The sequence below is a fragment of the Mustela lutreola genome, chromosome 2, assembly GCF_030435805.1.
Source record: "Mustela lutreola isolate mMusLut2 chromosome 2, mMusLut2.pri, whole genome shotgun sequence".
NCBI classification, from domain to species: Eukaryota; Metazoa; Chordata; class Mammalia; order Carnivora; family Mustelidae; genus Mustela; species Mustela lutreola.
Window position 1 is genome coordinate 87,846,109 of NC_081291.1, and position 27,313 is coordinate 87,873,421.

The 27,313-nt window shown below is 39.2% G+C and overlaps 1 protein-coding gene across 1 annotated transcript in view; it reads right to left on the reverse strand.

Annotated features, from left to right (window-relative positions):
* The window catches only part of KCNH8 (potassium voltage-gated channel subfamily H member 8), a 384,883-nt gene that overhangs the window by 54,900 nt on the left and 302,670 nt on the right, over nucleotides 1-27,313 (reverse strand). Inside the window, exons 9-11 of the mRNA XM_059162514.1 lie at nucleotides 17,910-18,109; nucleotides 16,801-17,050; nucleotides 10,195-10,409 (exon numbers count right to left, since the gene is read on the reverse strand). Of these exons, the coding sequence (XP_059018497.1) occupies nucleotides 10,195-10,409; nucleotides 16,801-17,050; nucleotides 17,910-18,109 (665 nt within the window). The remainder of the gene's footprint in view (nucleotides 1-10,194; nucleotides 10,410-16,800; nucleotides 17,051-17,909; nucleotides 18,110-27,313) is intronic.

The window sequence follows — 27,313 nt, forward strand, 5'->3', positions numbered from 1 at the left end:
TGTATTCCCATAGAAACACGTTTCCCATGAATGCTCCATTAACCTAAAATAGGGCTGGTATTCACTGCTCTAGGATTAAGGGACAGAGGACAAATGTGTAACTTCGCTCTGATGGATGTACTACACTAAGTTTCCATTGGGTTGAGGATTCAGTTGGCATGGGACAGACGTTGCAGTTCTTGACCTCCCTTGCTTCCTTGCGGAAGGAATGGACCAGTTTTTACCTCTCTCTTCTATAACTAGTCTCCTTTTCTAGGACATGCACTGAGCAACTTGACTCCAAGAGTATGGTGAGAGTTAACAGAAGGCAATGTTTGTAAAGTACTTAGCATACAGCTTGGTTCACAGGAGCTATTATACCATTAGCAGCATCAACATCATCTTCACTTCATAGAGCCTTGTCAAGAGGGTGGACCCTGTTACCCGCATCTACAGCTGAACTTGAGGGCAGGCTCTGGGCTTCTCTGGTGACTGAAACAACCATCAAAAATGGAGTGGGGAATGGAGGACCCCGGGTAACAGTGGGGCCAGGTGGATGATTCCTGGTGGTTGCAGTCTAGGTAGTATTTCATTGTGAAGGAATGGGCATAAGTCAAGTCTGTGTGTGTGTGTGTGTGTGTGTGTGTGTGTGTGTGTGTGTATGCAAATGGGACACTTTGTTATAGGCTGAATGAACATCTGCTGCTCCCTGCAGGATGGAAGTAACCAGAAATGAAGAGAAAGAAAGAATTTTTGTCTCACTTATGGGATGGCAGGTGGCCTTTTATCCTCTGACTTTCTCAACTCGGCTAGCCCCTGCTTTCACCAAAGAGCTCAAAAATCTAAATGTTCACTGTTCAACCTGAAAACATAAGCTGAAATACCTAGATATCCTCAAATGTGGCCGATCTCTTTGCAGGATATGTCTCATGCTATTTGACTGACAAGTGGCTACACGGGACAGAATTCAGCCATGAAACAAGAGCCCATTCAGGGTGGTTTAAAGCTTTTTATGTGTCCTCTACTTTATTTGTTTTTATTTTTTAATACGTGTTTAAATAAGATTTGTTTTCTAAGGAAATGTTGCTGCAATATGATTGCACAGCCTACAATGATGTGATTCCCCACAGTTCATACAATCACTGGTTTTGCTTCATTTGTCCGACAACTACCTCTGACCACCCACCACTTTTCCGGATCTTTCTTATCTCAACTCTTCAGTGGGTCGGTTGCCATGGAAACCATCATACTATTACAGTGTGGTCTCCCTCCCTCCTTGACCCCCCTCACACAAACACTCCCACACACAATAATTGATGAAGCCTGAGCAGCACTTGACTAGAACTGAACCACTCGGTCCTACAGGATCTAGAATCAACCATAGAGCTTCATCTACTCCCCACTTGAACTGAGGAGCTGCTATCTGTGACCATTTCTTGCCATTTGGACAGGAAAGAAAGACAGCATGATGACTGAAGGAGAGAGAAATGGAGAAGCAAGAAAAAATAAGAAATGTGGAGAAAATCCAACCTAACCCAATTATAAGAATTCCTGAGGCCCAGGTGTGTGCCCGTGCATGTCTGTGTATTTCATTTAATCCCCTAAAATACTGGGAATCCTTACAATAAATCTCTTCTGACTCTGATGCTCTATTTGAGTTGGATTTTTATTGCGTACAGTCAATGCCCTCATTGCCCCCAGACTTACTAGGATCCTCAGGCCCTTTGCCAATGACCCATCCTAGTTCTGTTTTAAAATAAGGATGTAAAAAAGAATCAGTCTGTAGTTAGAGGAGAGGTTAAAAATAACCTTTTTTCTTCCTAGGACTATGGAGCCTTCATCTCTCTGAGGCAGAAGAAAGAGAATCTCAAGATTCTCTTAGACAGGAATGGGTCCAGTGGAGTCCATTCCACCCCAAGATCTTTCAGGGGGAAACAGATGGGGGCCAGACTGATAATAATGGGGAAAATGAAACATTAAGGCTGGGTAATCGCTAGAAGAAAAGAGGACACTGAGGGTCTTTTGCTGCACTCAAAGCCAGTGAGAGGTTCATTGGGTGCCAGAAATTCAACAGCAATCTTCATTTACTGAGAGCCATGGACATGAACGCCATGCTGGGCTCTGGGGACCCTACCTAAAATGCAATCTTTTTCCTTCAAGGTAATATGTTTGCCACAACTTCTGCACACACAGAAAGACCAGTATGAGAAAAGTTTCAGAACCTAGGAAGTATACTGGGTACAAGTAGAATTTCTAGGCCGTTATTTACTGAGCTTTTCTTATCATATCTGACACCATCTTAAGCACCATTAAACTGTATGTAGGTAAAAGAATTGACAATAAGACATTTCTTATAGAGAGAGTATCCTAAAATACACAACTGACAGAACACCTGTTGCTCCCAGGATAGCAGGGAAAGCTGACATGATCAGATGACACGAGAGTCCTTCAACATGCAATTTTCAAGGAACAATTACCTCAAAAAGGCACAGAATTAATTATGTTCTCTTATTACACAAAACTGGGCTGCAGATGCACACCTACAACCAGGCTACTCTTGAAGAGCTAAGTATCTGGGCCGCCAGATACGATTTTTTACATTATTATCATTCGGTAAATCATTTTCAAGAAAATTGCTTCCAAGTAGCCTAATCTTATTCCAGTCTGAAATGCGGACTAAATTTAAACCAAGTCCCTCCTTTGGAAATAGCTCTCTTTTCAGTACAATCTTGAATTAAATTGTAATATAGTCACATAGGCGGCAAGGATGTTGGCAAATCAGAGACTTCACCTGGAAGATCTACTCAGGCTTGTTTTTATCTATGGAGGAAGCAGAGTCAAACCTCATGGATATAGTACAGCTTAATTACTTAAGAAATTGTCCAGGGCCAAGTGGTGCAATGGACACATTTCAATAGTACTTGGGAATTAGATGCTTTTTCCACTGCTATTTGAGTTTGAGATAGGGGCTGCCCATTGAAAACTTCAAACAAAATAAAGATTCACCTCAGTATATGAAAGACATGGGGTCTAGACCCAGATGGAAATATGAATTCACATTCAGAGACCGCTGAAGCTAATGCTAAAGACCATGAGATTTACTTGAGCTGATTCTGCCACACACATTAGAGACCTTATACCTCACGGCTAACCATGAAGTGCAGCAGACCCATGTGTTACGCTCTGATGAAGTATTTTATAAACACAGGTCAGCTGCGTTGCTAAACCCTGGAATTCTCCACATGTAAATTTGTTTCACACAGGAAGTTTGTAGTCTTCTACCCTAGGCAATAAATGTGAGGTGAATAACAGTCCAGCATGATTTCATGGTTAAAAGTATTGATTCTCTACTTTCTGGAGGGCATTAGTGTTATAACATTTCATCCAATTTTACAGAAAATATGTGTGTGCTTAGATTTGAAGGCAGGTCCTTTTTCATCCTAATACAGCTTACTATCCCAGACTACCTGGAGGAATTACATTAGCTATATTGCAAGGGTTGCCCCCCCCCCCATATTATTCAGCTTAAATTCCTCCTATGGCTCTTGAAAACCTCTCATGTGAAATTTGAGGGAAGTGAAAAACAGCCTTTCCAACTTAGATATTCTTTCAATATGTTCTTTTAAATCTTAACTACGATACTTTCTTTGGCTTTGTTACGTCTTAGGAATGCAATTCTGAATTCTCTTAACTTTTCATTTTATTTTATTTTTTGAGTATACCATACGCCCAACGTGGGGCTTGAACTCACAACCCTGATATCAAGAGTTGTTTGTTCTACCGACTGAGCCAGCCAGGTGCTCCTCTTAAATTTCATTTTACTTTTTAAAGATTTTATTTATTTATTTGACAGAGTGAGAGAGATTACAAGGAGGCAGAGAGGCAGGCAGAGAGAGGGGGAAGCAGGCTCCCTGCTGAGCAGAGAGCCCAATGCAGGGCTTGATCCCAGGACCCCGGGATCATGACCTGAGCCAAAGGCAGAGGCTTTAACTCACAGAGCCACCCAGGTGCCCCAAATTTCATTTTAAATTACATTTCAAGGCTATGTGGCCGCCGTCTTCAGGACTTTATTCATTTTATCAAAATTTCACGTAAGTTCCAGTTCCCAAAGTAAACTTTTTGAAATTCATTCATTCACTCATTGAATGTATATTAAATGTCAATTCTACGTTAGGCTCTGACTTAGGCACTGAGGCTATAGTCTAGAATAAAACAAAGCCCACATAAAGTAGACATTCTGCTAGAAAAAATTGGCCACGAACAAGCAAATATACATATTGAAAGAACTTCAGATCTTGCTAAAAGCTCTGAAAAAGACCAACAAGGTGATGTGCCAGAGGCTATGCTGGAGAGGCAAACTCCAGAGCAGGTGGTCAGGTGAGGTGGGAGAAGCACCCCTGCATCAAGGGAAAGCGGGCCAGTTTGCTAGAGTGTGAGCCGGACTCAAGATGTCATCGGATGCATCTAAAAGGCAGGCGGGTGTTGGAATGCATAGGATCTTCAAAGTTATGGTCAGAAGTCTGGATTTTAACAGTCCATGGGGATCCATTGAAAAATTCTGAGCAATGGGATGACATGATCCAATTTATAGTTTTGAATAGGTTGCTTCTGGACCCTTGAGGAGAGAGGGTGGTAAGGGAATAAGAATAGAGGCAGGAGGACCACTCAGGATACCATTTCTCGTGTGTCATGGTCAGATTCATTCAGCACCCACCACACCTACATGCACACACACACACACACACACACACACACAGGCTGGTGATGGCAAGTTGACTCTTCAATTACTATGAAAATTTGCATTCCACTATATTTATTTATATATGTTCTAACTACTGCATATGATCACTCTGAAACTTTTGCAATAAATTATGGTTATATTTGCATTTGTTTCACTTGAGGGTCACTTGAGAATTTGCAGTGTTCAATTTTTATAACTACGCTATTTAAGCATGGTGCTTGGTCTATATAGAGAGTAGATGTAGATTGTGGGGAGCTGGGATGTTAAGGTAGTGTGGAAGTTTTAAGCAGCTATGATAGGTCAGCACCTTAAACAACCACAGTATGATCTAATATGTCCAAGTGGGAAGAAGCCGCTGAATGTGAACGTCCTTGAGGGCTCCCTTGTCTCTGCCCAGGGGGCCATCCCTGTAGCCGCTTGTGCTATATTGGAGATGGGCAATCAAAGTCCTTCTCCTAAAGGTCACTGACCCTCAAGAAACTAGGGAAACATCCCTTCCTCTACTAAAGAGGTGGAAAGTCTGAAGGGGGAGACTTTATTATTTTTTTTAAGCTGATCAGATTGCATGACAATGAGAAATTGAGGGAAAATGAGGTAACACTTAAAACTGAATAGGTTTCATCATTGATAACCCCTCAGTAAGAATTTATCTTTCCTTTAAAAAAAAGAAAACTATTTTATTTACTTATTTGACAGAGAGAGACACAGTGAGAGAGGGAACACAAGAAAGGGGGGCGGCAGAGGGAGAAGCAGTCTTCCCGCTGAGTAGGGTGCTTGATACGGGACCAGATCCCAGAACCCTGTGATCATGACCTGAGTCGAAGGCAGATGCGGAACAACTGAGCCACCTAGGCACTCCTAGAATTTCTCATTCTTTTTCAACAACCATTGCTGTTTGTTTCTTCATAACCATGATACCACCCCTCAGTCAGTGTCTACCATGTTGGAAGGACATCCGTATTTATATGTAGCCATATTGATAACTGATTTTCAGTGTATTAGCATTATTAACTTTTGAAAACAGATATTTTAGATACTCTTCAATTATTTTATTTATCACAAATTCAAAATTCTTATATTAAGGCACTAAATTTCATAACTAACAACAAATAAGTTTTTTGCTAAAGTCAATTTTATAGGGTCTACCATGAGAAGCAGTGAAGCAAATTTCTCATAATCTGCATGGACAGAAATAGCTAATTGTTGGAGTTATCCAGGAGCCATAAATAAATAAGGCAAAGACAGAAAACACAGGGTGCCTATGATGTATAATTAGTATGAGATCCAAACCATGCTAGCTAGCCTTTCCATAAGCTAGAATATTATATATTTGGTTAATTTTCCGACAAGAATCAAATGAGCTGTCATTCTAAAGTTACATAATTTGTCATAGCTCTAGGAGTTATATCTTACCACGGCTACATACATATTCCTTCTAAATTTTGACTATTTTTTCAATTAAATTATTTTATTTATTTTCAGAAAAACAGTATTCATTATTTTTTACCACACCCAGTGCTCCATGCAATCCATGCCCTCTATAATACCAACCACCTGGTACCCCAACCTCCCACTCCCCCACCACTTCAAACCCCTCAGAAAGGATGAATACCCAACTTTTGTAGCAACATGGACTAGACTGGAAGAGATTATGCTGAGTGAAATAAGTCAAGCAGAGAGAGTCAACTATCATATGGTTTCACTTATTTGTGGAGCATAACAAATATCAAGGAGGAAAAGAGGTCTTAGAGAGGAGAAGGGAGTTGGGGTAAATTGGAAGGGGAGGTGAATCATGAGAGACTATGGACTCTGTTTTTTTTTAAAGATTTTATTTATTTGACAGAGATCACAAGTAGACAGAGAGGCAGGCAGAGAGAGAGGAGGAAGCAGGCTCCCTGCTGAGCAGAGAGCCCGATGCGGGGCTCCATCCCAGGGCCCCGGCATGACCCAAGCCGAAGGCAGAGTCTTTAACCCACTGAGCCACCCAGGCGCCCCTAATTTTTTACTATTTTTTAAAATGCTTTTCTGGTCTTTATTTCACAATGGGTTGACAATCAGTCTTCTCTTTACCCTGATGTTCTGCATCACCTAATAATGTGTAAGTTCCAAGGGGTACCAGGTGAATCCAGAGGCAAAATGAGAAAGACAAAAGACAGCCAAAGAGTGGGGGTTAAACTAATACATATCAGAAATAATGGGGAAATGGAGATAGAGAGAGAGCAAGAAAAAGAGAGTGATGAGAGCAGGAAGAAAGGGCTGAGCGATGCAACAGAATGGCCACTTGATTTTTAAGAATAAGGATATATAGTTATCTTACATTTATATTGTTTGCATTTCCATTATGCAAATGTTCCTTTCTCTACAACCCACTGATCACCAAAGACTTCAACCCACTAAAAGTCCCATGTGATTAGATATTTTTGTTTGTGTGTACATGGAAATTAAGGAAAGATGCTGGGTATCCCATTGAACTTACAGCAGAGTTGCAAAGCAAGAATTCATAACCATAGGTCACCATCAGAATACAAATGTGCCATGAAGTTGGAGAACACTTATAAAGACCAGAAGACTTTTCCCCCAGGGTATGGAATTATGAGGAAGGGTGGCCCAAATTTATCAAGCCTTTAGGAGGCATACCATACCAACATCTTGAAGGTATATGTATGTGTGTATATATATATATGCATGTGTGTGTGTATAAAAATATATACATATATATATATATATAAATATAAATATACAGAGAGATTGAGAGAGAAAAGTTGTGAGTGATAAAGGACTAGGAAAAAACAAAACAATAAAGGTTTCAGGGGTAAGTTCCAGTTCCCATTTGCCCTTAAAAACGTAGCTGAAAAGAAGCAATACTTCTAGTTCCAGCTGTAATGAAATAGCTTGTATTGAACTAACCCTCTAGGAAAAAATAAAGCTGGACAAATGCATAAAATAACAGTTTGAAAGCACTGGAGCAGTCAGCTCAGGGAAGACATGAAGGGCCGTGGTCCCTGAGAGAAGAGGGGCATACCAACGCATGCTCTGCATTTACCCAGGCATCTTCTGGAGAGAACTTGCTATTTCATTGTTAGAGGGAATAGAGCACAACAGAAAGGAGTCATCTTCCTGGCAAAGGAGACTGAGATGACGTTCAGGTGATAATGAAACCCCTGGGATTTGAAGAGTAGAAGCCTAGGGAGCAGGTAACTGCATCCGTGTGGACTTGGACACATGAGCCAGCTGCTAACAAGAGCACATGCACAGGGCAGCGCTCCAAGACACTCGGAAGATGAGAGCACCTGGGAGAAGCAGAGATTTCAGCCACAATGGGTGCTGAGGAGATGGAGGGAAGTTCAACCCCCACCAAACAGGAGAGGCCCTGGTAAATGTCTCAGGCTTTCAGCTGAGATTCCAGAAAAAGCACGTCAAGGGTGGAGGCTATAGCCCCAAATGATGGGCAAAGCTGAACAGAGCAGCCTAACAAAACCTAAGAGGAACTCTGGGCATGATGAAATTGGTTGGTCAGAACTCGATCTGTCTGCCAAGAGAAAGACTTACCTGAGTGGAGGAAAATAATAGAATAATTTTCATAAGACACATCTACATTTAAACAAAAGTATGACATCTGCTAAAAAGAAGGAACCAAATGGCCACAAGAAAACAAAACAACACAACAGAAAGAACAGATAAGGAAAATAATCCCACAGGCAATTCAAGTATGGGAGTCTAAAAATCACTCCAATTCATGTTCCGGCAAATAGATAAAAGGGGATAAAAGATTTGATCAGAGATACAGATCCTTAAAAAGGACTCAAATAAAAAGAAGACAGGGCTTGAGATCCATATCTTCCACTTTACTAGGCCAAGGCATGTTGGCTCTTTCTCTCATCCTGGATTTCTTCTTTTCCTCTCTGGTTCCTTCCACCCTCTCACACACTTCCACACTTCAGAAATAGTTGTCCCATTAGGTTGTCTTAGAGAGTACAAAAGACAACTGTAGTTTTAAAAGTCCATGTGTCAAGGGGCACATGGGTGGCTCAGTTGGTTAAGCATCTGATTCTTGATTTTGATTCAAGTTATGATCTCAGGGTGGTGGGATCGAGCCCTACTGTGTGCTCAATGAGGAGTCTGCTTGAGATGCTCCCTCTCCCTCTCCCTCTACACCTCCCCCTCCGTGTTCTCTCTGTCTAAAATAAATAAATAAATAAATCTTAAAAAAATAAGTCCATCTGTTGAATCAGAAGATATGAAAAGTGTCTTCAGCAGAGACAACATAACTAATAGTGACAGCTGTCTGTGTTTAAACTCTGTCCCAGTCACCTAAAATTCTGTGTGACTACACACAAGTTACTTAGCCATTCTCAATTTGTTTTCTGTTCCCTACAGATTGGTCGATACCTTACAAAATCATTTTAAGCGCTAAATGAGATGTTTATCTAGGAAGAGTGCTTAGCACAAACAGATTCCCAACAAATACTGATACCTCCTTTTCTGTTTGCTATCATCCATAGAGAGCACACATTCGAAACTCGTTAATCTTGAACTTCAGAATGGGATACCATCTATGTGTTGACTGTCATTTGATATCCTCAACGAAGATGAAGTGCTATACAACTTACATTCTTTCCCTTCCTAAGTGAGGAATATTAATGACTAACAAAATGCCTACATAATATAGGTTTGTCAAAACAATAGTTCCTTGAAGTCTCAGGGGAAAAAACAAATCGAATATTTCAAATATCTGGAACAAAATTCAAGGCAGCGATCAAGGCTTTTGTTGTTACAGAACACTATTCATGCTTTGGCTTGCCTTTCAACAATCATGCCTATTAAATCATTTGTGTCTCTGACACATGTAATGAAGTCATATTCGCGATCAGCTTAATCCCAGGATGCAGAGTGGCACCTATTTTGTTAGGAAAGCTGTTTGTATAAACTGAAACATGCAGCAAATTTATAATTTCATAAAATGCTCATTATACTTTCAGCGTGACAATCTTTGGCTTGAATCTCTTCATGCATATTTAGTCATTTTAAGATAGACTGTTTTGGGTACTGGTTAAGAAAAAGATTATTTTTAAGCAAACTCCCTAACAAGCAAGCAGAATAGTAAATAGTTACAAACACAGCAAACTCTGAGCCATATATTCTATGTGGAAATCTTTAAATTCTGGAGAAAACACACAACTGCAGCTAAATATTATACGTCACTGAAATTGACTCTTGTTATAAGCACATGAAGGTAAACAAGAAAGAAACTGAATTAAGGGAGGTCATCTATAAACAATACTTTTCTAGAATGTTGATAAATTCCACCCTTGACTTCTAGCTAATTATTTGGTTGTTCAACTAGTGGCTGAATAATCATACCTTATCCATTCAGAGACTTTCACAAGGGAAGTCATGACATGGGCTTTTATTGTTATAAACAATCTCCAGGTCCCATGGTTTAGATCTCAGCATTAATTAGAAGTAAGACTTACATCACTCTCATGACCTTCTCGAAGGTTGTATGTGAGATCATGTTGAATGTCTTCCATGAATTTGTGAGCATATTCTGGGTAAAGGTCTAGCACTTCAAAGAGTCCTTTGAGGATGATACATTGAAGATCACAGTAGGTTAAAGCCTTCACATCTGCATTGGTCTTGATCACTTGGTCCTTAATTGATAGGTTTGCTCCAATTAAATCCCCTTTCCCTTGAAACAGTGAAAAAAAGAGACATGTCACTTCCAAAGAAAAGCAAGCTGGGACTGGAAACTTCATTTCACTTAAAGGCTTCCCTTCTCTGAGATGACACTGCAAAAGAAAAAGACACCTTCATCTCCACAGCCCTGAGATATGGGGCCTGGTATTTCTTTGTTTGGTGGGGGAGCTTCCTGTACACAGAAGAATGTTTACCGCCATCTCATATTGCCGACCCCCAGCAGTGACAACCGAAAATATCTTCTGACATTGTCAAATGTCCCCTGGCAGGCACAACTGCTCCTGGTTGAGAACGGTGGTGGGGGGATAAGAACTAGGAGAGCAGAGTTGGGAATGGTGGGTGATAGATGGGCTCCAGACAGTTCCTTATGGCATTCAATAAAGGACTTTAGACAAAGCAGTTGACATTTTTGTCACAGTTGCCTCAACTACTCAGGAGAAATAATAATGGCTCCAATTGGGGGGGGGGCGCTGTAGAAGACCATGAAAATGTGTATTAGTAATTTTGATTCTAACACAATAATAACTTCATTATCAGCTTGCTAGTACTCAGGTTCTTTCATTTACCTCCAACACCTCTTACAAGAGAGAGGGTGAGGAGGGAGGATGTGCCGTCCCTCCCTCGCCTCAGAACAAGGTGGGGCACAGAGAGGTAGGGGACTTCGAGGACGGTGAAACCTACCAAATGAAATGTGAAACACAACCATACTTCTGTCACTCTGTGACAGCGCAAAAGGCCAATTTCCCCATCAAAAACGAAAGCACACAAATAAAAACTATGAGGTCTCGGCTTGCGCCACTGCAAGGAGAGAAACCCACTACCACTTTGCCACCCGCACCCACACCTCACCCAGCACCCCTGCTATTTGCCCTAAAATGCTGCCGCCTCTCAGTCCGAGGCTGGATTCCTCCATCTGGGAACTAGCTTGCTTCCTTGAGTTTGCTGATTAGATCATATCGGACAATGTATTTGAATCTTTAAAGTCTTTGGGTTCATTTGAATCCATTTAAACTAGCAGGAAGGTGAACATCAATGTAAGAGCTAACAAAGATGATTGCAGCTTCAGATATTTTATTTTATTTCATTTTTTGGAAAGATTTTATTTATTTATTTGACGGAGAAAGATACAACTAGGCAGAGAGGCAGGCAGAGAGAGAGGAGGAAGCAGGCTCCCTGCTGAGCAGAGAGCCCAATGCGGGGCTGATCCCAGGTCCCTGAGATCATGACCTGAGCTGAAGGCAGAGGCTTTAACCCACTGAGCCACCCAGACGTCCCTCGAATTTATTTTAGACACAGCCATTAATTCACTCGGCATCCGTGTGAGATACGTGAAAGAAAATCCATTCCATCCTCAGACAAACCAAGGTTCGCCGCGGAAGTAGTATGACCTGCGTTCACAGAGGACACTGGCATGAGATTCATGGCTACGACTTGGGAGTTTCTTGGCTTTGTCCTCCTGCCTGGGCTTGAAATTTTATTATTATTTTCTTAATGGCTGCTTTGCTCCATCTCAACAGGGAATCAACAACCAACTATGGACCCACAGAGAAACCACCAAGGAAAGAGTATCTTAGGAACCGTATCGAACAAATTGTCCTTTCCCCCATTCAGTTCATTTTTTAACTTACAAATTTTTATTTTTTATTGTGCCCAGCATTTCTGGAAGGAAAGCCTCTGAATTGTAGCAGACTTCAATAAAATTCCGTTTTATTGAATTTCACAGGAAAAGGAAACATGCCAAATTAACCATGAATACTTGAAATATTCATAAATATGTAACAGATAAAAATGGGGCATTTAAAAATTATTGAATTACATCTGAGTATTATCTCTGAAATAACATTAAATTCAAACCTTGAAGATGAGCCTATTTGGCCAAAGGAAAAAAGGACTAAAATCTGCACTTACAGATGGTCAGGGACTGTACAACCACGTGGTGCTAAAGGATTCAAGTTGGATCTATTGTTGTCCACCTATACTGCTAAACTTGGCAATCTTGTTTCTTATACATTTTGTTAGAAATCTAAATTGGCGCTCAAAAACGCAGCCAGGTACCGATGTAAGATGTAAATATACCCAGGATGCTTTGAATATAGCCAGTTTTGAAATTTGTATATCTAAGGAGAGTTATCATGATGTGATGTCTTGCTACAAAATGCATTTATATTTTCTCTTAAGCAACTGGTGTTCGGAATGACTGTAGGGTCTACATACTTCCATACCTTGGGTGACCACAGCATGGCTATTTAAGTCACAGTGACCCCAGCTATAAAAACACCACCAACATCTTGCCAACCTTGGCACTTTAGAAAGAATCTGCTTATTCATTCATTTAGCAAGTATTTATGAAGCATTGACATGCAAACCGGAACTCGTGTTGAGCCCCAGCATGTGTGCACTGGTCTCTACCCTCCCTGATTTTCCAGTCTTGTGGATTTCTCCTAACCTAGATTTAGGACTTTGATCAAAGTTTCTTATTTACTCTAGGTCTCAGTATCCTTATTTCTAAAAGAAGAGAAAGACTTCTGTGGTCTCTTACTATCCCCATTTTTCAGAATTCTATTACTGGTATTTGCTAACAAGTTACTCTTCTACGGGGCGGGAGAAGGTTTTGGGGAAGGGGAAGCTGATGGGGTGCATCAGCAAACCATCCAACTTAGAGCAATAACAGGTTTAATTATAATTAGATAGACTAATACCATTGTGAAGAGCACATTTATCAGTGCTTTGTCACTTTCTTTTAAACAACAATGAAGAAATTGGTAGAAAAACACAATTACCAGGACATGAAATAAAAGTGTATAAGGCAAATGAATCCCCAGGCATCAGATTAAGAAATGTCTTCATGTATTGACTGGACAACTGAATTGCTTGAATAAGTTATGGCTTGACAGCTGTTTGGTGATTCTTCTTCCCTACAACATTATATATTAATTCATTTTGTTGGCACAGTGAATATGTATTAAATATCTACAGATCCAATGTGAAGCCACGTGCTCAAGTTTACCAAAGTCAGTATTGATTTTAATTGGCCCTATAAAACAATATTACCATGGGGAAAGTAAAATAGTCAATCTCCATTGAAATAATGTTAATCACAGAGAAAAAATATGAATAATTTGTTATCCTTGTTTGGGTTTAGTCCCAATATCACATACGAGTATTTAGAATGGTCATGTGGCAATATGCATTTAAATCACTTTTGATGTTCGACATAGTAGAAATGAAGATGTGAAAATGTTAATCATGAAAATCATAATCTGTGGAGGAAATTGGGACCAAGAGCAAAAGGCAATGAATTAAATCTTTCAGCTGTGAGTAGAATTTTTTTTAATAAAAAATCCAGCTGAATTATGTATTACAAACAATGTTAATTACCTAGAAGTCATTGAATTTGTACCTATTATGTTCTAATGTCATGGACGATACCTTCATATTTCATTCCTAGAATTGTTGCTAGTTACTGAATGTAAAAATAATACCAAGATTATGGGGAAAAAACCCAGATTGCAGGTTAAATATATATATTTAAACATAGTACATTACTTTTGCTTACAAGCATATCAAATGACATAGTTTTGGAAAGATAACTCTATGCCCTCTTAAAACCAAGCTATGTAAATAGGCAGACTATAAAACTGACATGGTCCTAAGGAAACCCATGGAAAAGTATTTCATGATTAAAGATGAGTTTTTGAAGCAAGTTTAGAAATGAATGTCAATTTTAATTTAGAATTACAAAATAATAGAATAGCTGTGAACTTTACAAAGTTGATAAGTGAGCAGGAATGTTAAATTCTTCTTTTATTTATTTATTTTTTTATTTTATTTTTTTTTTTAGATTTTTATTTATTTGACAGACATTTCACAAGTAGGCAGAGAGGCAGGCAGAGAGAGAGAGAGGAGGAGGCAGGCTCCCTGCTGAGCAGAGAGCCCGATGCAAGGCTCGATCCCAGGGCCCTGGGATCATGACCTGAGCTGAAGGCAGAGGCTTTAACCACTGAGCCACCCAGGTGTCCCTTAAACTCTCCTTTTAAAAACACACACACAGAGCCTCGTTCTGACATTGATAATGAACAGGCCAAACTGAAAATAAACTGTCAGTCACTACTCCGTACTTTAAAAAAAAAATTTTTTTTTAATTTAAATTCAATTTAGTTAACATTTAGTATATTACTAGTTTCAGGGATAGAATTTAGTGATTCATCAGTTGCATGTAACACCGAGTGCTCATCACATCAAGTGCCCTCCTGAATGCCTATCACCCAATTGCCCTAGCCCTTTACCCCCCACCTCCCCATCCAACCTTTCTGTTAAGGAGAAAAAACATAAGAGGGTGAGTCAAGAAATGAGCCAAAGCTTTAAAAGACAAGCCCGGGGCGCCTGGGTGGCTCAGTGTGTTAGGTGTCTGCCTTTGGCTCAGGTCATGATCCCGGTCCTGGGATCGAGCCAGGAGCCAGGCTCTCTGCTCAGCCTGCTTCTCCTTCTCCCTCTGCCTCTCCCCTGCTTGTGCTCTCCGTCTCTCTCAAATAAATAAATAAAATCTTTTTAAAAAAAAATAAAAGATAAGCCCTACATTTCCCCCAGTTTTATAGTCTGCCTATTGACATAGCAAACTGAGTGAATATGAAGCAATGAAAAGGCCATGGGTATTTCACTATTCACTAACCTCCACCACTTCACCTTTAATCAGGGATCATCACACCAACCTAACCCCACCAGGGAACGGTATTTAAATTGGATAATGGACATAAAACACCTGGGTCATATTAGGGATTCAATACATTTTAGTTCTCTTCCCTTTTCCCAAAGTATAATCTGTCTTGAAGCTTATGAACTAGAATCAGTGATAGCAGGTTTATAATGATTATATAGAATAAGAGGCATCACTTAGAGGTGGAAAGAGCACTGGAGACAGAGTCAAAAGACCTAGGTTAGCTTTGACTTTGGAAAAATAGAGAAAATACCACTCTCGTCTGTCTCTTTGTATTAGAAAGGCTTAAATAAGACCCCATATGTAAACATGTTTTATAAATGGTTAAGTTGTCTATAAATCTTAGTACTTAAATGACTTAAAAATAAATTAGCCTCTTTGAATTTACACAAATCCTAAAATTGATATACTCCATTGGTTTTCAAAATGTATTTATTGTTTAGGCCACAACCTGACACATTCTTAGGCCTTCAATAAAGATTAGTTGAATGAACCAACAAACAAGAGAGAGTGATTTTAAAAGAAGTACACATGGGCGTCTGGGTGGCTCAGTGGGTTAAGCCGCTGCCTTCGGCTCAGGTCATGATCTCAGAGTCGTGGGATCGAGTCCCGCATCTGGCTCTCTGCTCAGCAGGGAGCCTGCTTCCCTCTCTCTCTCTCTCTCTCTGGCTGCCTCTCCGTCTACTTGTGATTTCTCTCTGTCAAATTAATAAATAAAATCTTTAAGTAGACGTAAAAATGTAAGTAGGAATTTTTCTACATTAACTCTACCATTTTTTTTTAAAGATTTTATTTATTTATTTGACAGAGAGAAATTACAAGTACACGGAGAGGCAGGCAGAGAGAGAGAGAAGGAAGCAGGCTCCCTGCTGAGCAGAGAGCCCGACGCCGCACTCGATCCCAGGACCCTGAGATCATGACCTGAGCCGAAGGCAGCGGCTTAACCCACTGAGCCACCCAGGCGCCCCTAACTCTACCATTTTTGTCATTTTTGTCAGCTGACCTTATATTTCAATGGAAACCAATTATGTCTTAATAGATGGGAGTCAACTTTGTGGTACAAAATCTTCACAGACTATTCTGTGGAATTTCTTTGAGAAAGGAAAAAAAAGCTTGTGATCATCTTGACAATATGGGATCAGTTACTGTCATGAGAGCTTATTCTCAATGCATAATCATTTTTGCACTACTCTAGTCCAGATAAAATAATTTTTATGTTCTTCTCTGAATTTGTTCTCCACAAAAATATGGAACGCCCTCTTAAAATTGACCAGCTATTTCACCAAAAGGCAGCAGATATCATGACCAATAATTTGGCTTGAGGAATCAGAAAGCACTGTGTTCATTTTCTTATTATGTTATTTGGGACAAATTAAGTTAACTAAAATACTATTTATTTATTTATTTCTAAAAATGGGTTAAGATCCATACTACTGGATTTTTAACAAGAATGAAATGATATACTGGATGTAACAGAACAGTGTAAACTCAGTATGTGGCATAATAATTAATAATAAACAGTTGGCAAATTAAATCCACTTAAAGAATCATCCTAATCCCATATATTCATCCAGAATTTTCTTACAGGAGCAGTACCCCTCCCCCCATTTTCTCTTCTTAACTTATGCTCTAGGGCAACATTTCATGAACCTTTTCAACTCAGACCTACCAAGAATAGCCAGCACCATGCTGTCTTTAAGAACTTCCATGGAGCCTGAGCATACAAAGTAGATGGCCTGCAAAGCATCTCCTTGACGCAGCAGATACTCCCCCGGAGCACAGAAAGAGGTTTTGATGTGCAGAGACAGAGACCTGAGGCAGCCCCGGCTGGCACACTCAAAGAGGGACAACTGCAAGATTTCCTTGTTCAAGTGCATAGTGATGTCAGAACGCAACTCGTCCGGAAAGTCTTTCAAAAGCTGTCAAGATGAAAGGAGAAATCAAGCTGGGGTAAGTCCGGTCTGATTGATTTACTCTGTAAGAGAAGAGGGGTGTTCTTTCCACTGTTTGACCAACCAGAGTACAGAAGGGGAAGTATATGTCTATTCAACCCTGGGGCGATTATTCAGTGATTGTGACCCCGGTTAGGTTCTACTGAAAAAATCAGCTGATAATAAGTCTGGAGAACTAGGATAAATTAATAGAAGACTCTAGAAGGAAAATATATGGCTTCTTGTGACTTGCTTCTCACAAAGACTCTCTCTCAGGACAGAAGATATGGAATTTGGATGCCCTGGTGTTTCCTCTAGCATCATGATTGTGTCAAGAGAGGAGAAACCAAATAATTGCTCAGAAGTGTGAATGACAGTGTAATTGTAGCAGGTTGCTTTATTTATAGGATACTTTTCTTACAGTAGTGGTCTGGGGTATTGCTGGAAGTCCACAAATAACATATGTGCCGGAAGACGTATGCTTTCTCACTTTGTTCGTTTTAAAGGCACCCAGTAACTTGGTTAATCTAATAATCCAACTTGACACAATTTAGTGGTTCCAAGAATTGACTGGTTCCTCCAAAGATGGTAAATGAGAATGAAAGACCACCCACCGACCGAAGTATAAGTCAGTGTAATACATTGGTCCATCCAAAGTGGCATCATGAAAACATAAGCCGAAGCAGATGAAAGAAGATGGACTGAGTTTCATGAGGGACTAAAAATTGGAGATAAAGAAGTTGGTGGGTGTGTACTTCTCTTCTGAAACCTGCATTAGAGCACCTTGCTTTTACCTAAGAATATGTGCGTTCTGCCTGAAAACTTCGACATGTGAAGTGAACATTACCTCATTTGAATCTATTCCATTGTTGACTGACCAGGTTGTTTGGAAATATTCGAGCATCCTCTGCTTGAGCTGCTGGGGCAGGTGATGGACCCGTATGAAGTCCTTCAGATCCTTAGTTCTAGTGTGATAGAGGGACCATCTGGAATACATCCTCTGTATGATCGCCGTCACGTTTCCAAACACCAGGGCATGCATCAAAGCTAGAGAGGACAACACAGCATACATGGGAAAGAACTAGGATGGAAAATCTAAGTCTAGAATTACAGTTCATGTATCCTGAATTCAGCGGAGGATGCTTATGTGGCCATGTTGGTACAGCTGTTTTGGTATACTACTCTGTCAGAGGGCATCCCAATGCAGTCATTTGAATCCAGATGGCTTGATCGAGTAAAAACACCTTTTAAGAATACTCAGTAATAGACAAAAGAGGCCCCTCTGACTCACACTTATTCTGTCAGCAGCTTTTCTGGCTATGATAAACTTTAATTTTGTACTTTTTGCATCTAAATTATTTTAAAGTTAAGTATAGTTTAATGGCCATGAGAAAATAATTTTAATATAATCTCATAAAATAAGCTATGAAGTTATAGTTCAATGGTTATCATAATAACAAATACATTTTAAAAAACCAAGTCTATTAGCGGGGTGCCTGGGTGTCTCAGTCAGTTATGTGTCTGACTCTTGATTTTTGGCTCAGGTCATGACCTCAGGGTCAGGACAGCCCTAATGGGCTCTGCCCTCAGCACAGTCTGCTTGTCTCTCTTCCTCCCCTCTTCCACAAATCCCCCATTTGTGCGTGCATGCACACACTCAAAAATAAATAAATAAAATCTTAATAAGTCTATTAAAACCAGTTAAACTTTATTCGTCTTTCCCCTAAGTCATCACTTAAAATGAGTTTTCAGATATTAAATATAACACATTTTGATCAATAAAGGTATGGAGAAAATTGCTAGAAACGTAATTGAGGATTTTCTGAGCAAGCAGAAGCTGAGATTCCTATGGCTTTCATCACCAGCCTTGCTTCAGCTCTGTGTCACTTACATTTTAAGGGAGCTATCAGAAAATCTGAGGCCATTAAAGAAACAAATGCATTCATAGAGAAAAACAGTTATTCTACTTAGAGTCCTCTTTGCCATTCTGAGAGGAGCCAGATGGTGTGTGTGTGTGTGTGTGTGTGTGTGTGTGTGTGTATGACTCTGTTTCGATGAGATTTCTCAGAGAGTATTTAATCCCCACTTTCTTGCTGAGACTTCCCCTTTCTCAGAAAACCACCAAATTATAATTGGATAGAAGACTTTGTTCACAAGAACTCAAGAGTTGCTGTGGTTTGGAGATGGGTCTTCTACTGGGAAAAAAAGTGATTTCTAGGAATTTCCCATTGTAAGGAGTGGTCAACTACTTTAAAGTCAGAAAAGGTAGGACAAGAATTTGTACTAATTGTTAGCCAAGCAGAATCAGAATGGCCTCTGCGGACACCAGCAGAGAGTCCAAGAAGGCCTTGGACCCACCTGGGGCTGTGGCACTGTGAGAGTTGAGAGCTAGGTATAGTTACATTTACGGGCAGATCAGCTTTCAGTGATATTCAGATTTCAGCCCTGAACCCCATCCTGGACAGGATTGACAATGAGGTAAGCTCAGGGGTTCGGTGAAATCATCTGTTTTAACAGCTTTTGGTTTAAAAAAAAAAAAAGACTAAAAATTTAGTATTTTGTCTATTAAGATCCATCAAACTGTCCCTGTACCAAAATCTCAATGTCCAAGGAGATCTGTTAAAGTTTCTTAGCATCAAAATGGATACATTACTGTAAATGTGTCAATATATCACTGCATCTATTTTCCTGAATCTTCGTCCTATTTCAAGGTAGCCCCAAATAAAATTCTTTCTTGCCTCTGCATTTGCCAGAAATTAGCGACCACTGGCATGCTATCTGCAATCTAATCTAACACTGGAATGAAAATTCTTTCTGGTTCTATATCATCATTTCTCTATGGAAGATACGGTAACCACGCCTATAAAGGTGGTAACCATAAAGAGGCCCTCAGCATTTTTGAAAAGTTACTAGAATGGGGTTAAACTTAGGGTGATATACAGGAGGAATATAATGTTGCAGAGAGAATATGGACTTCAGAATCAGACAGCTCAGGATTCGAAACCTGATTTTGGCATTTCCTAACTGTGAACTTGGGAAGACGTATAATTCTCATGGGTGCAGTTTCCTAATGTATAAATGGGCATAGTAGTACCTTACTCACAGGGCTTTTTTGAGATCTAAGGAGTTAATATATATATATATTTAAAAGTGTCCAATATTTTGTGTGAAAATCAGTGGGCACTCAATTTATGTCCATTATTCCCGTGAGAGTGGAAAGCATAATTGCAAATTTTCAACACACTCAATGGCATAAAATATGGGGAAAGGACTCAGTTGATTTTCCAGTAACCTCTTAAGTATTTAAGAGTGGTTTTAGTGGAAATAACTTCTCGATGAAAGAAATTCAAGGAATATTTAATGCTGTATGCCTGCTCCATACAAACATAAGTATATATTCTCCCTAAATTTTCAAAAATCAATGTCTCCCAACAGGTGAAAACTATTCCAAGAAAACTGTATATTGCCTAATAACTTAGTGTTGAATGGCTCTTGGTATATCCATCAACAGATGAATGGATCAAGAAGATGTGGTATATATACACAATGGAATACTATGCAGCCATCAAAAGAAATGAAATCTTGCCATTTGTGATGATGCGGATGGAACTAGAGGGTATTATGCTTAGCGAAATAAGTCAAGCAGCGAAAGACAACTATCATATGATCTCCCTGATATGAGGAAGTGGAGGTGCAACATGGGGGGTTTAAGGGAGTAGGAGAAGAATAAATGAAACACGATGGGATTGGGAGGGAGACAAACCATAAGTGACCCTTAATCTCACAAAACAAACTGAGGGTTGCTGGGGGGAGGGAGGGTGGGAGAGGGGGGTGCGGTTATGGACATTGGGGAGGGTATGTGCTATGGTGAGTGCTGTGAAGTGTGTAAACCTGGTAATTCACAGACCTGTACCCCTGGGGATAAAAATACATTATATGTTTATTAAAAAATAATAATAAATATAAATAGAGGTCCATTCTTCTGTATGTTTGTTAAAGCATAGTAGTTCTGATGTCAAGTACTTTGTTTGGAAGGAGAGACCTCTATTTAAGGTAAACACTCAGCAAAGAAAGCAAACAGTTCCGCTCCAAGTCAAAGAAATTAAACATCAGTTTCGGGCTCCGTTAATATACTTATGGGCTCAGTCTTTGGAAGCCCTACCATCTGTAAAAGTATAAAATAGTCTTTCATGGAGACTAAACTGAGGACTGAGAACAATTTTATTTCATTTATTTTAACACTGCTTTCCTTAATTATGTGTATGATTTTAACTTTGCTTTGCTTAATTATAATGTGTGTAAAGCACTTAAAGTAAGAGAAGTAATATGTTCAGATCATTTAGCATCCTAATTGTACATTATCAATAAAATGAATTACTGGATTAATTGTAGCATTCTCAGTGTTGTTGGAAAGTCCTCGTCTGCATCTGAGTCACCATAATTTCACAGTCGCATTTCAGCAGAGGCAAATACTTCTCATATAAGTAGTTAAAAAATAAAACCCCCAACTCCCATAATTTTTCAGTTTTCATAGTTATTCTGCTTCTCTGTCCCGGTTATCACTCTCACACGGGCAAAGAGTGAATAGAACTGTCAGGCCAAATCATCCCATCTGCTATGGCAGTTTGACTCCAGAATTGCAAAATCCAGGTCACTTTGGAAGTCATCATTCACTTTTCCTTTTACTCCTAGCAAATCTGATGTATATAATTCTTAAAGTAGCATGCTAGGGCTGCTGCTGAGTGTGTGGGAGGCTCCTCTGCTTTGTGTAGGAATGTTGTATCAAATGCATTTTGTAAAATCTCGTCTTAACATTAGGTCTTGGGAGGAAGCTCCATAATTGGGGTCTCAGAAGAAAGTCAAGAGACCTTAAATGAAAGTACACTCTTAGAGCTTTGCCTGGCTTTCTTTTTCTTTGTCTCCTTTTTCTTCCTCTTTGTCTTCTCCTTTCCTTTCCCATTTCTCTTCCCTCCCCCGCTCTTCCCTCCCCTCTCCCCCCTTTTACCCCTCTTCACTTCTCTCTCTGCATTGCAGGCCACACTGCTCTCCTGAGGTATAACACCCTTGCTGAGTTCTTCCACCAACCATTTTGCAGGGCCTTCGTGACTGTTGGCCCCTGATATAAAAGGAGACCAGAGCTCAGGCTTTGGGTAATCTTAGCTGCCTTCCTCCTCTTTCCCACCTACTCACTGACCTGGAATTTTCCACGCCTGCTAGAGTACACTGGCTTGTGGATAGCAGATGGCAGAGAAAACAGAATGAGAACAATTTCCTAAATGACAAATTCAAATGGCAGTGTATACATCTTTAAAAAGCCTGAATTTGTGAACACCATAGCCCATATGGGTCCAATAAAATTATGTCAGGAGAATATATTTAGGATGAGAGGACCCAAGGAAAGCCTTAACTGTTAGGAATTTCACTTTACCTTTTTTGGGACAAGAATGCCTCATTTAAACGCGACATGTCCTCAGGGATGAGTCACCTTCACTAGGAAGTTTTATCTAACCTCTTAGCCTAACAGACCTGTCAACGGGGGCTGACTTGTTAGGTGTCCATGAGTTAGCCATTATTAAATATGATAGAAGAGCTTTTAAAGAAATGGGAAAATGTTCTAATACATTTTTGTTTCATGGCAAAAATGATATGCAGAGTTAATATAAATATTGTCAAAAAGAGGGCTATAGATGTATAAAAAGACTGAAAAGACTATCTTTTGGTAATGGGATTTTATGTAATTCTAATTTTTGTGTGGATTTTTCAGTCTTTTCTAAATGTGCATTATAATAGGAAAAATTAAAATGGAAAAAGAAAGAACATCATCTGCCCAAGTTCCTATTTCCATTACTAAACTGTGAACTCCTCGAAGGAAAATATCATGTCTTAGTCATTTTTGTTTCCCCAGCATCTAGCACAGTGCCTGGCATAATGTAAGTGTGTCATAAATATTTATGGAACTGAAGTGAACCTCTGGTCATTTGATACTTTCTTTAAAAAGTTTTTTAATCCTAAGCAATTAGCTTAGAAAATGTAATATGAATAGTTCAGCCCCAAATCCATCCCTTCACCCCCACCCCACGCCCCAAAGACAATCTTTTAAAATCATTTATTTCAGGTCTTGTGAATTATCACCAATATTTTAGACAACATAACTTTACTTCTATTGCTTGGCTCATCATATTAAGACAAGCCTTAAAAACAACCTGACATGAAAGGCGGGAACTCAGCTATTAGCTACCCTCCCATCATCCCACACATGGTAGTTACTATTTTTAGCTATCTATTATAATTTTACCCGGCAAAATTAAGATCAATAACACATCAAGAAAACTATGCAAATACTAAATATACAGCTCATTGGGATTTCTTAAAGTGAATCACCCTCCCAATAAATAAACAGGATAGTACCAGCACCCCAGGCCTCCCTATGTCCCCTTCACAGACACTAACCAGCCCCATTACCAAAGTTAACAGCAGTTGTGAGTTATATTGCAATCTATAAGTTTTGCCTACTTTCAAACTTTCTCTAAACAAAGTCATGCAATAGGTACTTTTTGGTATCTGTCTTCTCTGCTTAGCATTGTTAGTAAGATTCATCCATGTGGTTGCGTAATGTGAGAATTCATTCATTCTCATGACCGTATAAGTACTGTATTGAGTAATGGCTTCACAATGTACTTATTTATTCTCCTACTAATGGGCATTTCCAGTTTGAGATTCTTACAATTACGCTTGTACAATCATTTATCTGTCTCTGTCTCTCTCTCTATATATATATGAGTATTCCATTGGATAAATACTCAGAAGTAGAAGCATTGAGTGGCAGAGTACCAGTATGTTCTGTTTTGGTAGATATCAACAAAACTTTTGCACCACGTGCATCCCATCGATTGTATAGAAGTCAAGATGTTTCATATCCTCTCAGACGCTTGGGTTGTCATTGTTTTTAAGAGTAGCATTCCAGTGACTATAAATGCTATCTAATTTTGATCTGAATTTACATGTCCTTGATGAATGATGTTGAGCACCTTTTTATATTTGTATTGTCTATATGGCCTGGAAATCTGTTTGTGAAGTACTCTTTAAGGTTTCTATGCATTTTTGGATTGTCTGCTCTTACTGATTTGTAGACAGTCTTTATATATAATAAGTAAGAGTCTTTTGTCAGGTAAATATTTGCAAATACTGTCTCCGACGCTATGGCTCTCTTTATGCTCTTTAAATAATGTTTTTTTTAATAAATACAAATTCTGTAGTTCAACTTATCCATTTGTGATTAGGGCTCCAGGAGGAATTAATATTAATGTACAGTTTTAGAAGTTGTCAAGGTTGTTTTTCAACACCCAGATATACCCAGATATACATTTGACCCAGCAACTTTTATTGAAAGAATCATCATTCCCCCTTCACACTGCATGTCACCTATGTCACAATAAAGTGACCATATGTGCATGGGCCTATTTCTGAACTCTTCTATTCCACATGTCTTATTAGTCTGTTCCTGAGCTAACATGTGCTTTCTTTCTCTTTTTCTTTCTTTCTTTCTTTCTTTCTTTCTTTTCTTTTCTTTTCTTTTTTTTTTTTTTTTTTTTTTTTGATTTACTTATTATTTGAGAGAGAGAGAAAGGAAGAAAGTAGAGGGGAGGGACAGAGGGAGAGCTAGAATCTCAAGTATATTCCCTGCTAAGCACAGAACCAAACACAGGGCTCAATCCCAGGACCCTCGATCATGACTTGAACTGAAATCAAGAGGTGGATGCTTAACTGACTGAGCCACTCAGGTGCCCCTATCATGCACTTTCTTAATTGCTGTAATGTTACAATGCATCTTGATATCTGTAGTGCAAATCTTCCAATTTTGTTTTTCTTTACAATTGCTTTGACTAGTTTTAGCTGTTAGAAATGTCTTGTCATTTTTCACACACACACACACACACATACACACACACCCACCCACCCATCAACAGACATAAACACACATCTACTAGAATATGCATTGGCATTGCATTGAATATTCAGATTAATTTGGGAAAAACTGGTATATTTATAATATTGAGTCTTAAAACTATCACCATTGTATATCCTTCCATTATTTTAGACCATTTGTAAATTTTCTCAACAATGTTTTGTAGTTTTTGGTATAGCAGAATTGTACATTTGATGTTTGATATTTTAAAAATCACTTCTTATATTTTATTTTCTAATTGTTACTAGCATCTAGAAATACTATTAATTTATGCATATTGAACTTATATCTGTCAGCTTTACAATATTTGGTCATTAATTGTAATAATTGTTTGAAACTTTTAAGGTTACTTTTTTGTGTTGGGTGTTCTCTATCCTTACATAGATTTGTCCAGGTATTCTTATTTTTTCTCATTATTTTTGCTGGATCTCTTTGATAGTTTTAATTATTCTTCCCACAAATCAGTGGTTCGCACACATTATCATTACAGCTGCTCACATGAAAGCTTCCCCTTCCTCCCGCCTCCTCACTCAGCCAGTGAGTGCCTGTGCCCTAGATAATTATCTGGGGTTTTGGCAGTCACCTGCAACATTTAATATTGCTATTGCCTGCTTTTGTAGTAAATATTGTATCTCTGTCATTAGTAATTTCATTAGCCTTGCATGGAGATTCCTAATAAGTTACCTCAGACTTGATTCTGTAGTAATATATACATAAATTTATTTATTTATTTTAAAGATTTTATTTATTTATTTGTCAGAGAGAGAGAGAGAGAGCACAAGCGGGGGGAGCAGCAGGCAGAGCAGGCAGAGGGAGAAGCAGGTTTCCTGCTCAGCAAGGAACCCCGATGCGAGACTTGATTCCAGGACCCTGGGATCATGACCTGAGCTGAAGGCAGCCACTTAACCGACTGAGCCACACAGGTATCCCAATATATACTTAAATTTAAAAAAAAAAATAGATTATTTGTGTCTATTTATAGAACTTAAGGGAATAAAATTAATTTCTAGTATATAATAAAATGGATATTTTGTAAGAGGTTTGCTAGGTCTCAGTGAATTCAGGCCTTTGAACACACTAAACCTCTGCTGCCTTATATCTAAATTAAGGTGTTAATAACTTCTATCTCCCAGTGTTATGAGAAGTAAATGAACAAAATGTTCCATATTGTGAGTACTTATGATTAGCTCTTGAAGTTATGCTAGTTAGTTAATTAGAAAATATTAAAATGCAGGCATCATTTCTTCTAGCCCAGGGTAATTGTCACAATAATAGTTATTTCCTACAAACACAAATTTGAGAAGCTTTAACTAATAAATTCAGGTTGCTTAGATGCCATTTGTCATTCGAAAGCAATGGTTTCCTCAGTGCTATTTAAGTCACCTAAATGCTTTAATGCCACTGACAAATGAGTACTGGTTTTGCACCAGGATAATTTGATCAACGAATATTTAATAAGTGACAAAGTAACATTATCTGATTATTTCCCCTATCTTTTGGCCCTGGGACCAGCATTGCTTTCTACTTACAGCGAATAGCAGGGAATAATTTATGCCTTACCCATTTCTGATGCAGGACCATTCACAATATAGTATGTGGATCAATAGAGAATAAAAGCTCAATTATCTAGCAGATTCTTGAAATGTCAGATCAGTAGGTTAAGCCTTGAGCACTTGAGCATTTCCTCAGATTTCCACCAGGAATAGAAGAAACATGGGCAAATATTAAATAAGTATAAACTGTGTGTATTGGCAAAATGCTTGTCATTTTGCTAAGCTGAAAGATGGGCAGTCAAGGAGACTGGTGATTTGAGAAGTCATAATACTGGGCCTAAAACAGCCACCACGGTGTCTGGCACATTGCAGCTCTTTAGAAACCGAGAGTTCCTGTTCTCTGCTCCCCGGGCTGTTGCTGCTGTACCTCAGCCAAGAGCTGCAGCAAATCCCAGCAGTCCCAGCACGCCACTTCAGCAACTCTGCCCCAGCACTGCCTTTCCAAGAAAGTCTCCCGATCCCTGGCCCATGCTTTGTCACCGCCTCTGAACTTCCCCAACTGATTTGGCACGTAGCATTTACTGCCTGCTATTATTATAACAACTCTTTCCATGTCTTTCAGCCCATCTCTTCCAAACTGGATCACAAGTTCCTTGAGGGAAGGGCTGGCTGATACTTCTTTGATTTCAACATATGCTGGATGAGTCATTGCTTAAAGCCCCAAATACTCATTTTGTATCTCCCACACAAGGAAGGTGGTAGGAACCATCCCCTATTATATGGTTTGAAACT